This window comes from Perca fluviatilis, chromosome 13, assembly GCF_010015445.1.
Source record: "Perca fluviatilis chromosome 13, GENO_Pfluv_1.0, whole genome shotgun sequence".
Lineage (NCBI taxonomy): Eukaryota > Metazoa > Chordata > Actinopteri > Perciformes > Percidae > Perca > Perca fluviatilis.
In genome coordinates this window covers 26,788,241-26,805,660 of record NC_053124.1, presented here as the reverse complement: position 1 = coordinate 26,805,660, position 17,420 = coordinate 26,788,241, and the positions used below count along the sequence as shown (strand labels likewise).

At 43.6% G+C, this 17,420-nt stretch overlaps 1 protein-coding gene across 1 annotated transcript in view; it reads right to left on the bottom strand.

Annotated features, from left to right (window-relative positions):
* LOC120570886 (microtubule-actin cross-linking factor 1-like) overlaps positions 1 to 17,420 on the bottom strand; it is a 124,751-nt gene that overhangs the window by 46,852 nt on the left and 60,479 nt on the right. The window contains 3 exon segments of the mRNA XM_039819503.1: positions 14,660 to 14,842; positions 15,564 to 15,881; positions 17,132 to 17,338. Coding sequence (XP_039675437.1) covers positions 14,660 to 14,842; positions 15,564 to 15,881; positions 17,132 to 17,338 — 708 coding nt within the window.

Below are 17,420 nucleotides of genomic sequence, written 5' to 3'. Positions count from 1 at the left end.
GCTGCTGGAGAGGAGGCACCGGGCTAATTGTGCGTGTCAAAGAAGGCGAGGAAGAGACAGGAGGAGTGTGGGGAGCAGATGATAGAGGAGAGGGTGTGTAAGGGGGTAAGGAAGGAGTGGACGAGGTAGGGGTGGATGGGGGGAGGTGAGAAGGAATGGGCTGTAGAGGAGAGAGAGGAATGCCTGCCGCAGACATACGCTTCTCTGCTCCTTCAACAGACGAGAACTCAAGTCTCTCCGCAAACTCTGGATAACTTGGGGGCATGAAGGCTTTCCAAGAGCGACGGTTCAGATTGTCCCTCTTATCGCCACCTTGATGGCGCCTCTTGGCCACTGCGGCTACCCCACCGGAGCCAGATGAGGACGGGGCAATAGGCAAACCTGAACCTACAATGCCAACTGGTGGTGACATTATCTGAGGATCACCAGTTAGCTTTAAGGCATCAAAGATCACTCTCTCATCTAGTCTCTTCGCTCCACCAGCATGATCTGCATTCCTGGAGACAAAAACGCAACCCAAATCAGCTCCGATGGTGCCATTGCTGGATAGTGTACTTCCCTCTCCTCGCACCTCCCCACCAGAGCCTAGAGTGCTTCTGGAAGGTTGACACAGTTTGGTCCCTTGGTCAATCTGTTCATTGATGCGCATTGTATCATAAATGGATCGCTGTGGGACGTAGCAATCCTCTATGTACGCCTCATCCTCATCACCTTTTCCAAGGCAGCGAGGGTTCTGCCTCAGGCAATCCGGACGGCTTAGAGGTTTCCCCATTCTGTCTTTTTCACTTGTGCTGGGCTGCCACAGAAACCCAATTGTTTAAGGTGCAGGTGTGGCACTGCACTTAGATAAAGAAAAAAAGAAAATTCACAAAAAAGGGATGTTTGTGGGAAATTAATTCCTTTGCCTTCAATAGTCCTCAGTCCAATAATCCACAAAAGCACACAGTCCATTTGGCTGCATTCAACAAATCCTTCAGATTTCACATTCTATTATTCAAAATGTTATCATCCACAGTATGATTCCAGTGGTGTGTGCGTTAGGGTTAGGTTCTCTATGTCACTTCAACAGTTGTGCATTTCCTTGGTCTTTCTGAGATGCTGTGTGGCATCAGTGAGGGAGTGGGAGAGACGGCCCTCCCCCTCGGCACCATATTAATCACCAGCTCTGTTATTTGAAAGGCTGTTAGGAATGAGGGAGAGGTGGAGGGCTGAGGGGAAATAAACAGTCATCATCTCCCTCTCGGAGTAGTACAAAGTCCAAGGTGAGGTGAGCACCATGCAGATAACACCCCTTTGTTTTGAGTACAGCTCTCTCCTCCATATTCATATACCGCTTCTCATGCCTTGACCCCTTTTTTACTCTCACTAAGCGCCTGCCTCCTTCCTCTCCGGTGTCCTCTCCTCTCTGTGGCACAACAGGGAAAGGCAGAAAGGGCTTGGACAACTTCAACAGTCCTAGCGAGAGGCAGGCTGGGAAGTGTAAAAGTCTCCTTTTAAGGTGAGAAAACCCACTCTCTGTTATATAAAAGAAAGGCTGCGTGGGGTGCAATGACTAGGAAAGTACAATACTCCATGGATTTGTTTCACATTTGTTAAAAAAAATATTCCTTGCAGGAAAAATTCGCGAGAAGCCAGTAAATGAAAGACACAAAAATACAGAAAATGTCTTTCCTCTTTGTGGCAAGAAAACCCAACTCGAGAAAAATATGAGTAAAGTAGAAATCCCTTTATCAAGTCACTGCCACTTTGTGGTCCGTTGAGTGTTCAAGCAGTCCACATGTTTTCTTTTTCTGTCCTCTGCTTCCATCACAAAGAATCAGGGCTTTGTGCCTGCAGGACAAACCCTAATTTTGTCTAAGACATCTCATCACCATCATAACAGTCATCATTAGTGAAAGAAAATCGACTCCGTCATCCACACAACAGTCTAGCATTTGAGGAAAATGCTAAATCAGAACAAAGAGGAAAAAGCAGACCACTTTTGCATGAAGAAATCCCTGTCAATGTTCAAATTCTTCTCTTTTGTCTTTCTCTATCTTTTATTATCCTCAGATCCAGGGGAGAGGTGGTACAGTAGATCGAAAGCAGGCAGGATCTTGGAGGGGGTGAGGCTGGAGTGAATGAGGGCATCTGGGGGTAGATAGAAAGGGGGGGCTGGGGGCTGGATCCTGGACCAGCCAGGCAAGGCAGGCAGGCGAGCCGAGCAGTGAGTCGTGGGACTGTATCCAGAGGGCAAAGACCCAGACAGCCCTCCCAGCTCCAGTCCAGGCAGCGTCTTCCCCCTCTTCACCAGCAGACAATCCCAGGACACGCTCCCTTCCCTTTCTTTGCCGTATTCTTTCTCCTGCTCCCGACTCCGTAGTGAGAATGAAACAAAGTGCCACGCAATCCCAGTTCCTCTTTCTTTCTCTCTCTCTCTGTGAGACGTGTGGGCTCCCAAGCTTTGCTCTCTCTTTCTTTCACTCCCAGTCTCTGTTCTCAGGCCACTACACAGCTGAAATGGTTTGCAGCTGCTAAAAAAATCTCCCTCTTTTCCTCTCACTCTCGCTCTCTTGCTGCTCCCCCCTCGTCTCCTCTCTCTCTCTCTCTCTCTCACTCACATGTCCCTTCTCTCTCTCTGGCTCGCTCGCTCTCTCCCTACCTCCCTCCTCCCTCACTGCTCTCTTGCTGTTTGTGTTTGAATTCAGCTCCGTTTGTTCTGTTTCCTGCACTGGTATTAAAACACAGGAAGTGCTCCAATCATGCTGGTTTCCTCTCTACCGAAAAAAAGAGAAAAAAAACACACGAGACAGAGAGAGAGAGAGAGAGAGAGAGAAGGGGGGGGGGCAGAGGCGGAGGGGAGTTAAGTAGCGATAGAGAGGGAGGCAGGGTGCTAAGAGGGGGCGTGGAGCCAGAGAGAAAGAGAGTTGTGCAGAGGAAGATTTTGCCAGTTACCAAATATCAGCTGAATACCGGGATGCTGCTGATTATTTCACGCTGAGCAGCAAGCAACTATTAAAACTGTGTGTATATATATATATATGTTACCAGATTTTATTTTATTTTTTTTCGGGGAGGGGGAGAGAGGGCTAGTGATGTGAGATGGCTACATTCATGGATACATTCATCACAGCTTTGTAATCCACTCTTAATTCTCTGGGGGAAAACCGCCTCTCCCTCCTTTGGAGCAACAAAAACACTGTCCTCTGAGAGTGAAATGATACAGAGTCAAAGAAAGAAAAAGAAAGAAAGCAGGAATGGAGGTAGGGAGAGAGGGGGCGGGACTGCTAGCCGATGGGAGAGAAAGAGGCTTATCGGTAATGAGTCTTTTTTTTTTTTTTTTCCCAAAGCAGTTGTCCAGGCTGTAGGCAGACAAGGAAGTGAGTCCAGTCTGTTTTTATTCACTCTATTATTTCCTCCTTTGTCAGAGTTGAGCCACAAACCCTCTATCGAGCTAGAGTCGGCAGCAGCAAAAGAGCTGCTGGTGTTAAAAAATAAATATGGAAAAGATATAGACACACACAAAAGTCTGTGATATTCACAGACTCCACTTGTGCATTCCCGTCTGCGCCTTCACTGAAACCCAATCTGGCTGGGGTGTGTGTGTGTGTGTGTGTGTGTGTGTGTGTGTGCGTGCGTGCGTGTGTGTCAGAGAGAGAGACCGAGGGGCCAGGAGGAAAGGGGCTGTGCACAAAAAAGCAGGAGAGAAGAGAAGGGGAGGGGGGTGCTGTCTTTTTCTTCAGGATGCCATACAAAACCTCTGAACAGCCACCCAATCAGTCAGAAGGGGGATACCAGCAAATATGGCAACCTGCAGCCACAGAGCAGAGGCAGGGAGCTCCAAGCCACTGTTTTTCTCTCGTTATCCAAAGTTACAGGCTTCTCAGAGCCAGTTGTAGCATTCCTTCTTCTTCTTGTTCTCTCTTCTGCTCTCCTTTTTCAGCCAGTCTGTTTGTTTAAAGCAGTACGGCAGAGCTCTGATCTGAACCAAAGCATGCCTGCTTTCTTTCTTTCGTACTCACACCTTTGCCTCAAAACACATTTCCAATATTCACAAGAGGAGCGCTCCCTTTCTCAACTGTTGCACAGAGCAGCCCGTGGCCTGCATGTCAAATATGCTAAATACTCCACTCTTTCTTTTTAACTACCCTGCCTCCCTCTCTCCCTCCCTCTAACCCCCCCCCCTGTCAGTTGCACTGCAGCTGTCATTGCCGCGTCCAAGGCAAACGTCTTCATAGAAACAAAAGGGGTTTGTCACTGGTTTGCTACACACACCCACGCACACATGCAGAGCTCCCAAACTCTCGCGTGACCCACGGCTAACCGACAATCCCCTCTACACAGACCACAACAAGATTTAAATCCAAGCATTCACAGATGTGGGCCAGATACCAGGAGAGATGGAAGGGCTGGCAGTATGGAGAGAAAACCAGGAAAATTAAAAAGTAAAGGAGGCATTAAGGACGCCGAGGAACTGATAAACACATTAAGCTTATTTAATTTGCCCATTCAGATGATGCCCTTTACCCTTCCCCTTCTTAATCTGCCTCATTGAACAGGCAGAGTCTATGCCTCCACCCATGACCTCCCATGACCTGTTTAACATTAAACTTGATTAGTCAATTCCTCTACCCTCCCCTGCTATAATTTTATTCATTCCTCAGTCGTCACGGCTGATTTAAGAGTCACAAAACAGACGGAAAGAGGAGCAGGGAGGGTGTTGAGAGAGGAGTGAGGGGACGAGAGGATTATGGGTTTAATTTTCCCTGGGGGGGGATCAGACTTTGGAGCAAAACTTTACGGCCATGGTGGCGTGTCGCACTTTGGATCACAGCGTCCACTAAATGGCCCGTTATTCACACGTGATGCTGTGGTGGTTTTGCCTAAGTTAAAGGCTCCCACTGCCTTTGTCTGTGTCTAGAGGCTTGAAACCACTTAGTGCAGTTAAGTGACATAAACACAAACACAGGTGGAGGGCACGAAGTATGTATTATTGACTTTTCTGGGTCGTTTATTTGCTCATGGGGAAACACCTGTCGACAGGAAAATATACTTTTCTCCGACTCTCTCCTTTCCAAAATCCATAATCCATCTCTTCAAAGCACAGTCATGTAATGTCATTTTCTTCCTTAACGTCTTGTTTTTCAATCTCTCGACACCCGTCCCAATTTCTCCACCCCCCGTTGTGGTAAATGTAGCTGCCATCTCGCTCTCTGTCTGTGCTTTTACTCTCCTAAATCCACCCTCCTTCTTTGCAACTCTCAGGGGTAGTTTTACATTAACTAGCAGAGCATTTCACCTGCCTGCCTGCGTGGCTGCCTGTGTGTGTGTGTGTGTGTGTGTGTGTGTGTGTGTGTGTGTGTGAAAGCCTTTATTGTTCCTGAGGCAGAGAGACAGTTACAAAGAACCCCACACCCACACACCTCCAAAGTCACACAAAGACACTGATGCACGTGCGCGCACGCACACACACCTCTAAGCAAATAAGGCCTGCATCTCCACCATTATGCTCAATAACTTCAATAAACACGCCTGTCAATCATCTACACACACCACGGCCAGTCATAATGGTAGTTTTAGAGTGCAGATTTTGTGGCCGATTTGCTCCAAATGTGTGCGGTTGGGCGACTACTTGTGTGCTTCTCAATTTAAAAGGTAAATTAGTCTGCATGCGCACGCGCGCGCACACACACACACACACACACACACACACACACACACAAATTATTTTAGGCAAATAAAACGTCATACTGTGTGTGTGTGTTCAGCAGTCTATGTTACAGATGGAGTTTAACGTCCATGTGCGATTCATGCAGGAAGGACTTTCCACATTATAAACACTTTGGAGGTCAATTCTCTACGGCGGTTCACACCATTTGGGGAGTTTTAGTGTGGTAAAAATAGGTTTATCCTCTTTCTCTCTCCCACACACACACCAAACAACACCTGTGAGGCTGCTGCTGGGAGGTCAATGCAGGAGGTCATCTCGGTTTTTTCCACACACACACACACACACACACACACACACACACACACACACACACACACACACACTCCCTCAATGAGGTTCCACTGTATGACATCAGAGAACAGCCGTTAATCAGGAGAACTGGGATACACACCGCCCGGACAGACACACACACACACACACACACACACACACACACACACACACACACACACACACACACACACACACACACACACACACACACACACACACAACCTCCTCTTCCCTTTTTCTTTGAGCCTCCTACACCTCCCACACATCCACCTCTCCTCTTCACTGGGATCTTACCTCTACAGTACAATGCAGCTCCAAAAGTCTCTGTCAGTGTTTACTCAGAAAATAGGACTTATTTATTTATGCTATTTATTAGGTATTATAGGGCTGACACTTACGATTATTTTCATTATCAATTAATCTGCAGATTATTTTCTAGATTAACCGATTTTAAGAGAACAGTGAAACATTTCCATACCAATTTCTCAAAGTCCAAGGTGATGTCTTTGCATGTCTTGTTTTGTCATTCCAAAACCCAAAGATATTCAGATTAATCAGTAACTTCAGCGGCAGGGACAACAGTTCCATTGCAACATTGTCTTTAAGGTGTTTCAACTGTAGCGTCTGGGCAAGAAGGAAAAGAGATGACTGAGGACCGAAACGTCCACATAAATATTCCTAAATAAGTCCCATTCACCGCGTCTCACTTCACCATCAACGGAAATGTTCAGATTAATGTGAATTATAATGCTAAGTAGGCTACAGAGTTTACGTTGCTATGGATGCAGTGTTCCAACCGTAGGGACAGAACAGACTATTTTCTTTAGCAGAAGCAATACAGTCATTTTTAAATCAATAAAATCCTTTTCAAATCCATATTTTGTGTCAAATTGTTGATTTATTTGGTAAGTAGCTGTGCAACAAGTGGGATAATGTAGAGCGAGCCGGCCATTATAGCAAATACAACCCCTTCTGGTTGATTCAATGCGTTTAAAAATGTGTGTTTTTGTTTCACCTCATTCATCAATATGATTCACATCATCAGTTTGTCTCAGTCTCTCAGTTTTACGGTCAATAATATGATATTTATGATCAGCTTATCTTTTTATCACATTTAAATTTGCTCTATGTATAGAAATAATATCAGTTATGTGATACAAAATAATTTCAAGATGACTACATACAGTACATACAAAAAAAAGTAAGAGTTAAGAAAGTGAATCTTAGTTTTTTTCCTGTAAAATATGACCTACAACCTAATTTAGTTTTGAGTTAAAACAATACATTTATTTTTGCTTAATGTTCTAAAAAAATAATGATTATATGAAATACTTCTGAACACAGCAGATTAATATTTGTCATCTCAGGAGAGTATATTGTATTCCACTGAACAGAGAGTAGGAAAAAAGAGACAGAGACAGAGGGGGAGAGGCTGAGCCGTGGCATGCCTTTCTAATTCACAACAGCTGAAACAATAGAGAACCTGCTAGAGCAAAGGCTAAGACGTTACACAAACACACACAACATCCTAGACATATTTAGATCATACAATCCCAAGTCATAACAACACTTACTTTCTTCAGTCTCAGAAAGGTAGGTGGGTGTATGTGTGTGTGTGTGTGTGTCCATGTGAATTTATTTGTGTGTTTGTGTGCCAGCATGTTACAGTACAGTTCGGCCGGACAAATCAGTTTATATGATTAGAGAAATGATTATAGCGTAATCCAATCAGCCCTTTAGAGAGACCAAACGCAGACAGAAATAAGAGTCATGAACTCATACACACAAAAAGAAACACAATCACACACACGCACACACAATGAATATGAAGACAGTAGGTAAAACATAAAGACAGAAGAGTCCAGGAAAATTTAACGATCCAGTAAACAGCGCTGGCGTCCAGGTGACGTATGACTTGGATTAGCTTGGGGAGTCACGGGAGGGTTACTGGGTTCTGACACACTGAACTCTCCTGACTGCACGCCGCCTTTGACTTTGAATTAGGCAAGCCAACATGGCTGCTAACAGCGGAAAAACAGGTCAACTTGTAACTGAAGCTCATTTGATACAGTCTGAATGGACAAGGCAGAAACCTGGACTTAACTTACTCCAACTATGTTTATTTATCATCCTTTGTTTCATAGGTTTTCTAGTTGTCAATTTCATCATGTGGTTTGACATGCATATGTGTAAATATTCAGCATGATAAATGGAGAGTTTATTTTCTGTTAGGCAGAAGGCTGTATTTTTCCACTCATAAAACCACAACAGTTGAAATGTTGATGGGTTTTCAACAACATAAAATATGTATCAGATTTTAAAAACACCTTTTTTCATTATTTGTGCAACCTTTTCAAAAGCTGGACATGCAGTTTAACTCAGGGATTTTAGCTGTCACTACGGATTAATAATTTCCAGAGCTGAACAGAAATGTTGCTGAGGGTCTGACTCATCCACATTAAATATGGGCTCTCTAAATCACGTCATGGGTTACATTACATGGGTTTGTTTTAACAGGGGGTATCTTTAAATCAGGTCAGCAAAGGGGGGAAAAAAGATTTTAAAAGCGTTTTGGACAGGCTCTAGAGTCAAAATGTCTATTTTTGACTTACTAACTGCTAAATACTGAAATTTGAATGTGTAAGCAGCTCTATAGGTGAAAATTAGGAAACGTTCCAGCCTCACAACATGAGCCCAAAGACCATCAGTGAGCTGCTGGCCCGGTTTGGCTTGACTTCTACTCCCATCATTAAATAGTTGCTGACACAGTCAGAGCGGGGAAGGACAGTGAGTCACAGGCTTACAGATTCCCCAACGAGTGAAGACTACAAGATGATGAGGTGGAGAGGAGAGACGATAAGGGAGACTATAGGAGGATAAAACAATAGAGAGGAGGAGGTGAAAGTTGTGAGGTGGAAAGAGATGGAGAGGGTGAAGACAGGGGAGGCATGCAGTCATGATTTAGGATAGGGATTTTCACAAACATGTGTGCACAAGACACACTCTGGGCTCCTGTTCTGCTGTCACCCAGACTAACCAGCCCTGCCCAGGAATGTCCATCTGCAGCTTCGGGTTTAGAGCCTTGTAATGCCTCTCTGCTAAAATTCCAGGTTGTGTGTGTGTGTGTGTGTGTGTGTGTGTGTGTGTGTGTGTGTGTGTGTGTGTGTGTGTGTGTGTGTGTGTGTGTGTGTGTGTGTGCGCCCGTGTGTGTGCGTGTGTGTTCTCATCCCACCCAGAGACTATGTCAGCTGCTTAGGGACGAAGGGAGCCAGGGGCATGCGGAGGGATGCTGATGCCACACCCTAATGTGTGTGTGTGTGTGTGTGCGTGCGTGTGTGCATGTGTATTTCTGTGTTAGGGTGGAGTGAAGAGACAGCTGAGATTCTGGATTGCACCCCGAAAAAGACTGGAATTAGAAGCATCCTCTGATGCAGAGTGCATGCACACACACACACACACACACACACACACACACACACACACACCTCTCGTCGGCCCACAAAGCAACCCTAAATACAAACACAGATTCCACAGTAGCACATATGTGCAGACAGGATGGCCATGTATAAACATGTACATGGTAAATAGCAATACTTTGACTGGGAAACACAGACCAGCGGGCAACTTTTTGATCCTGTTTCACTTAAAAACTTGTGCTGTATCTGAAATCACTTACTATGACATAGACACTCAGTAGTTTACTCTATTAGTGAGCAGTTAATGGAGATTACAAACGCTTATGCAATGCGACTACAAAATGCGACACACTGCACTGAGGGATTGTTAGCGGAACGTAGTGTACACACCACAGACACTACTTCATTTGTTCCATTGTGGGAGTTTTTGAGGATAAGTTTTAGACTGGGTAAACCCAGCCCAATCTGCCGGCGATTTGATTTCGCCCTGCAGCTCAGTCTGGAAACCTGTACGTTTATCTATCCTGCTTCCGCGACAAATTTGCGGGAACCAATCACAAACTGGCTTATCCACCTGGCGCGCTATTGTCGGGTTTAACACGATGACGATAGAGAAGCGGCCAAGCAGCTTTTTGTTTACATTCAACAAGCCGGCCACCGAAGCGCAGCGCTCCGCGGCAGCAACCCGTTGATGACGATGTCGCTGCTACGTCACCCCGGATCGTTGATCTGATTGGTTGAAGGACTATCTAATTGCGTACAGAGTCATTTGAACAACGCCCGTTGATCACGCCTCTTGTTCAGTAGAAAATACAGAGCAGACTCCCCAGACTAATGTTCAATCTTAAAAGATTGAGCTTGGTCTGGTGATAGCCAGACTAGATAAGTTTGACACTCTGGACTATTTGGACACTCAAATAAAATACCTGTTTTTGGGCTTTTCCGCCTTTAATTTGACAGGACAGCTAGGTGAGAAAGGGGAGAGAGAGGGGGAAGACATGCAGGAAATCGTCACAGGTCGGATTCAAACCCTGGACCTCTGCTTCGAGGCATAAACCTCCAAGTATACGTGCGCCTGCTCTATCCACTGTTCCAACCCGGCCACAAAACAATAAATCTTTTTGACACTATACTTGAAGGGGAAAAAAACATGTTTTTCTATCAAACATTTTATTTCATTAACGTTGTCTGAACACAAGCGACCATACCACAACTTTTCTCAAATAAAATAGTTCAACAATAAGTAAACAAGACCAAGAATCTGACCAGACATTTCATGCTACCTTTTAATTCTTTGGGGCTAGAGACACATTTCAGTTGGTACCAAAAAAGTATTAAGGTTTTATACCCAAAAGGTTTTATTTATACAGTATATACGCATTGAAATATGAACCATTGCTAATTCAAATTGTTCTTTCACTCTCTCTCTGTCTTATCGACCCAGTAACTCTATGTGAGATCACTGTTGGAAAGTTGAAACAATAATCTGACAACATCTCCTCCCACTCCCATGACCCTCTATCCCACAGCTACCTTCCACACACAAACACACACACACACACACACACACACCGTCCTAAGCGCCCTCGTCTTTCTAAGCATCGGCATGACATCACCCCTCTGGATTGGAAATGGGGTCTGGTGGGGGAGGGGAGGGAAGATGAGGAGAGGGGTGGCCTGGTCTGTTTTGGAGCCAGACAGACATGTTTAGGTTTGAAATAAGCCGAGCTGGATCGGTTACAGAGAAAGACAGAGAGGGATAGAAGGCAGAAGGAGGTGGAAACAAAGCAGGACAGGGGGGGTGGGCTTCAAAGAGTGGACGTAAGACATATTCACATCTATTTTCCATCCGTCCCTCTCTCTAGGAGAGAGGCAATAAATACTGGAACTACAATACAGAGAAAATACAAATGAAATAGAGTCCAAAAAAAGGGTCAGATAGAGGACAGAAGCACACAATGTATCCCCTTCATCCCATTATTTCCTTATCTTTTTCAGTGCATCTGTAAGCCTGCCTCGTGATCCTGCTCTCCATGACGATCTGCTGTCTTTCTCTGTTTGACTCTTATTTTCTGCCCTTTCTCAACAATATCCCCCCTGCTATCCTCCCTTCGTTGTCCTCCTATAAATACCCCTCTGCCCTCAAATAGAGTGACAGACCATTTCTCCACGCTCTACATACCCCGCAGACAGTAGCTATTATACATTCTGCCCCTGCGATTACTTTTGCACCCAGTCTGCCACCCGTCTGTCTGCACCTGTGAGCGCACAGTTCACAGCTTTAATGAAGAAAATTCGTAATCGGCGCGCGAATAACATGATTAACACCTACAACTCGGCTTATTTTATCTGGGCTTAGTAATGTCTTGAATGGTTTAGTTCTTTTATTTGCCTCTTCTTCTTTTAAGATTCATGACATTTAATCAAAACAGGCAAATCACTGCACAAACAAGAAAAACCTTTTGCACATTTTCGCAAAATATCACAGATAAAATAACAACAGACGACTAGAAATGACACTAGGAGATGAATTTACACACCAAAATCTGTGCTGTGACCTGCTGAACAATAAATCTCTCTTAATTCATCCAAGTTTCTCTGGCTTGCTCAGGTACATTAATTAAAAACATAAAATATGGTTCAAAACACTGTTTCCAAGATGCCAAAACATGATGGGAAAGATTGCTATTAAAGAGTGTCTTTGGTTTGTTATATCAGTAAAAAGAAAATATGAATCAATTGTTACTTTAAATCATGTAAACTTGACTGAAATATTTTTTAAAGCGCATTGTTAGTGCACTTGTAAACCTGCAGGACTCATGATTAACTGTACACCAGGCAAAATACATGTCACAGCTTCACACTCTTCGTCTGATCTTGCTCTCTTTTTCAAGTGTAGCCTATTTAGCTCTTCGCAGCTCCCTCTTTCTCTGAATTGCTCTCTCTCCCTCCCTCTCATCCGCCTCTCCTTCTCTCTGCACCTCTTTATCTCCTCTGTTTGTTCTCTGCCACACATCTACTCGGCTTGCTCTCATTAAGAGACGGCGACGCGACGAGGGGGGAGAGGAGGCAGAGAGAGAGAGAGAGAGAGAGAGAGGGAGACCCAGAAACAGGCGAAGGGGATGAAGAAGAAACGAGCAGACGCAGAAAGGTTTAGTATGTCGAGAGAGAGATGTGAGGATATTGAAGAGGTTTTACTAAATATCCAAAGAAATCAAATGAAGACTAGAGAGAAAACGAGTAGGAATTAAAAGCAGCATCAAGGATGAAGAGACACGGGAGAAAAAAAAAATGTCTCCGAAAATCGAAAATATTTTTTTTTTTCTTTGATCCACCCACACATTTTAACAACAGTGGAGCCGATAATTCCCCAGAGAACGAGCAGGAATCTTACTACATTTTTCAAATGCATGAAAATGATTAGTGCTCATATCACATAAATCATCGATCATTAAAAAAACAAAAACACAACCTTCTGGTGTGTTGGTTGTGCATACTTCTCCTGGGCTCTCACATGCTTGCATAGTTTTCTAAAGTGGACAGGATATTACATCATGGCAAGAAAAATGTGCTGTTTAATGACAGTAGTCAGACTGAAAGAGAAGTCTGTACCCATAAAGCGAGCAGTGGAGTAACGCAATGAAATACAATGGATGCGTCTGCAAAGCACATTCCTGCGGTCAGCTACGATGCACTTCTAGACAGTAAAGAGGAATTTCTCTTTAAATGCAGAAACAAACTGCAGTCGTGTAGGTCTTAATATTAAAATATCGCAAGAAGGAAACAAACTATACTGAATTTACTTATGTAAAGCCTGCTCTTTTTCTGCTTCATTTCTCGCTCAGAATACATTCATATGTGTACAAACATAAACATCATGTACAAACATGTTTTTATTCATGTTGAAGATGTAACATTAGGCATTTTCACTATTCTCTGTCAGGTTATAGACTAAATGACTAATTAATAAAAAAAAAAAGTACTGACAGATCAAACAATAACCAAATAATTGTTACTTGCAGCCTTAGTGTAAATAGTTATGGTATTGAAAGTGTTGCTTCTTTGATGTAACCCGTCATTTGCTTTATTCCATTTTTTTTTTATCTCACTTGTATCCTCTTACTAATGGTTAATGTAACAATCTGCACATTTCTAATGCAGGGTGATTCAGATTTTGTCACATCTTCAAGTAGTTTTACTGGTCAAAAGCACATTTTGACAATGCCAATCATTTGTTATTAATAAAGTCAACTTGTGTTTGTCTATGATGACGAGCAATCCCTCATTATGTCATTGTTTATCTTTATCTTTTAAATAATCATTTAAAAAAAAAAAAAAGTACTTTCTGTGAACTGAAAACTGTAGCAGACTTCCACTGTGTAAACCACAAGAGAAGGGAGGGAAAAAAGATCAGAGTCCATCCCCACGATGACTAGGCAAACAAGTTCAAAACGCTAGAAAGGCGGTGCCTGAACATCATGAAGTGTGTGTGTATGAGAGAGAGAGAAAGAGAGAGAGAGAGGGAAAGAGAGAGAGTTTGTGGGAAATATTAAAGAAACACTGAAAGAGCATCATAAATGTCCTATAAAGAAAAACAGCTGCGTGATCCAGCAGCGTGTCAGGCATTTAAAAGATGTATGACTCAACTAATAATCGTCCCTGACTCCTGACACACCATGGGAGTACAAACACACACACACACAAACACACACCCACACCATGGTCTCTAGAGGTATGAGCAAGAGGAAAGGATGGGTATAGACCTCCTCAGAGGCTCTACATGTATTGAATGTCACTATTCATGACACACACAGTGCTGTGCCCTTAACCTAAGCTCATGTTACGCTGAGGTTTTTCTGTTTATCTGTGCAAATTAGTTTCAGTGGCATGATGGGAAAGGAAGAGACTGTGAACACAAACCCATACCAACTTTTCACCCCGAACAGATAGATTCTCTCATGTTTTTACCCACACAACGAAGCAGATATTATGACTGCCTAAGTCAATGACAAATACATGTGTACTCATACACACTACTCAAATATGTACAGCAGTATGTGCCAAAGAAAAAACAAACCAAGTGGAATCATGAAGAAAGAGGAGATGAGACAAGAAACTACTGTACGGCAAATCAGAGTTCCATCAGATTCTCCGACCATCTTCAACACGAACAGTGCCACGTACATACTGCCACTTCACACGCTCACATGTATACACGTCACATCAGTGTAGATAACCAGCACAAAGAAGTCCACCCTACCTTAAACTCCTGCAGCTGCTGTTTGATCATCTCCACCTCTGTGCCGACCATGCCCTGTGCGTTCAGCCCGTCTTCGGCCCTTCCCAGCAGGCCTTGCAGCTCGCCAACCAGCCGGTAGAACTCCCGAACCTTCTCGGCAGCGTCCTCGATCTGGTCCAACCTGGCCTGGCCGCGCTCGCTCAGCTGGAGAATAGGGATAAAAAACAAAGGAATCTTAACTGGGGTGGGGGGCGACCTCTAGCTCACCCAGTAGAGTGTGTGCCCCCATGTAGACTGAGCCGTTGGCAGCGGCCAAGGTTTGAATCCGACCCGTGGCCCTTGGCTGCATGTTGTCCCCCTTCTCCCTTCCCTTTCCTGTCTTCAATCTATCCTATCAATTACAGTAAAGGCCACAAACTAATTTCCTTCAGGACAATAAACAGAGTTTCTGCAGGTTTCCACAAGTCAAATTTAAGACTTTTTTAAGACCACACAAAAGTTGTCACAAAAGTACTTGCAAAGTAAAAAATATATAATTTTTTTTTTTAAAAGCGACACAGAGTAATAATGATCTGCACATATACAGCAAACTATATTTGGATTAGTGAAAGAAAGAACTACATGGACGCAGGAAAATGTAGGACCTGCTTAAAATAATTTAGGACCTAGAACACAATACTTATGCGAATTTAAGACTTTAAGGCCTAAAATTTAGATTTTTGACATTTTAGACTTTTAAAAGGAAACTCTGAATACAAATCTATCTTATCCATCTTATTTTATAAACCCCCAAAAATAATCTTAAAAAAAAAAAAAAAAAAAAAAGGAATCGTAACTGGATGAAACTAAATTAACGTTTACGTCGCATATAGAGTCAATAACTGCCCTAAACAATGCCACCACCATCTTCATCCTTCTCCCTCACCTTGCCGGCCTGGCGGCTCAGAGCCTCCGTCTCTCTCCTGAGAGCCAGGAGGTCCGGTGAGGAGCCTTCTCGCCGCAGCATGGTGGTGCACTCCGACGTCTGGCCCTCCAGCTCCGTCCTGAGGTTGGCCAGACGGGACAAGTAGCCCTTAAGTGCTTCGGCCTGAGAAGCCAGGGAGTCTGCATCGCGTCCGACGGGGCTGAGGGAGTCCAGTTCATCATCAAGGTCGGCAATGCGCGAGAAGACATCCCGCACATGAGACTGGACCTCGCCGACGCCCTGCAGCCGGGACTCCAGGGAGGAGCAGCACTGCTCGATCTGATGGAGGAAAAAAGATGTTCAGAGGTGGAGGAGAAGCCCAGTCAAATCTGTATTTCATCATGAAGTGCATCAAAATTCAACGAAAAAATAAAAGATTCCAGCTGAAAGTTGTCTTTCTACTTACTATATTTCGGGCATTGGATCATTTTTGTTCAAAGTGTCAGACCCAATCAGACAAAATAAAGGTAAAAAGCTAAGATGAAAAAGGTAGCAAGTTGGAAGATGAAGATTTTTCTTTAAAACAAGGTATCAAATCCAAAATCATGAATGAGAAGGTTCAGACAATGTTTTTAGAAACATTTTTGGAGTACAACTTGCAACTAGTCAAAAAACTATAACAAAACCAGAAGCTGACTATGACTATATGAAGGACAGTGATGATATTACTGGGATAATCAAAGATCACCTAATCAAACCAAAGGAGCCTGTGTGGTAATATTTTACTGGAACAGAATAATGTGTAACTAAACCAGAAGATGATGCAACACAACGGCAAGTAAAAATATATTTAGTCTGTGTAGGTGCAAGAAAGAGACAATAGAAGCATTATCTAAGAGCATGCTGATCGCCCTCATCTCTGCAGCAACTCTTTAATTTTATTTATTTATTTTTTTTAGCAACAATGACATCACATGAATATATTTTGTTTAAAAGAAATAGAACTTCTCAATTACTATCAGAGTAGTTAAGTGGTTGCATATACAGTTAAGCATCCATGCAATAGCTGTAACCATAAATGGAATATTTGGAAGCTGGACTGCAGAAAATAGATGCAATACTGTGGCTGCTGAATTCTCTCAGCTCCGGTTTACATTTCAAACTATGATAAAGTGTTAAATGTCCACAATGACCATATATGACGACTGTAAGTCAAATAGCCAAACTCTTCTGACAGCTACGGGTTGTTCTGCTCTCTCTCAGCTGACATTCAACAATCACACACACACACACACACACGGTAAAAAAAAAAAATCAGCTACAGTATGAAAGAAAGTTAAGTATTGGGTGCTGACACTACGCTACAAAGAAGTACCACCACTTCCCCTGAATCTCATCAGTGCACGGTGTCAGATATTATAGTGAACATCTAGTAACTCAAAACATGAACATGTGCCCTAACGTAATGGTGAGAGAGGACATTTGAGCCATGTTCGATTGTCATGATATCTACAAAAAAGAACAAGAAAAAAACAACAACCACATTTCAACTTTTGTTCCGTTTTCCTGACTGTGACTCTCCTCCTCACCTTGTCTGTCACGTCACTGTACTCTTTCTCGGTTTCCCTGGCCCGCTCCTGAAGTCTCAGTGTCCCCTCGGTGCTGCCTCCCGGTGTCTGGGGTGCGTCCTGAACCAGCCCCTGGGCCAGGTCTCTGAGGTAGACCACCTGAGGCTTCAGGGACCTTAGACTCTCCTGCTGACTTCTCAGACGCTCCAGGCTCTTTGCACTGCACGCCTGAATGGGGGAGAAGTAAACATGAATTGGTAAAGCCTAAATTAGGGCTTTATGATTTTGCACTTTTTTAAAGAACAATAAA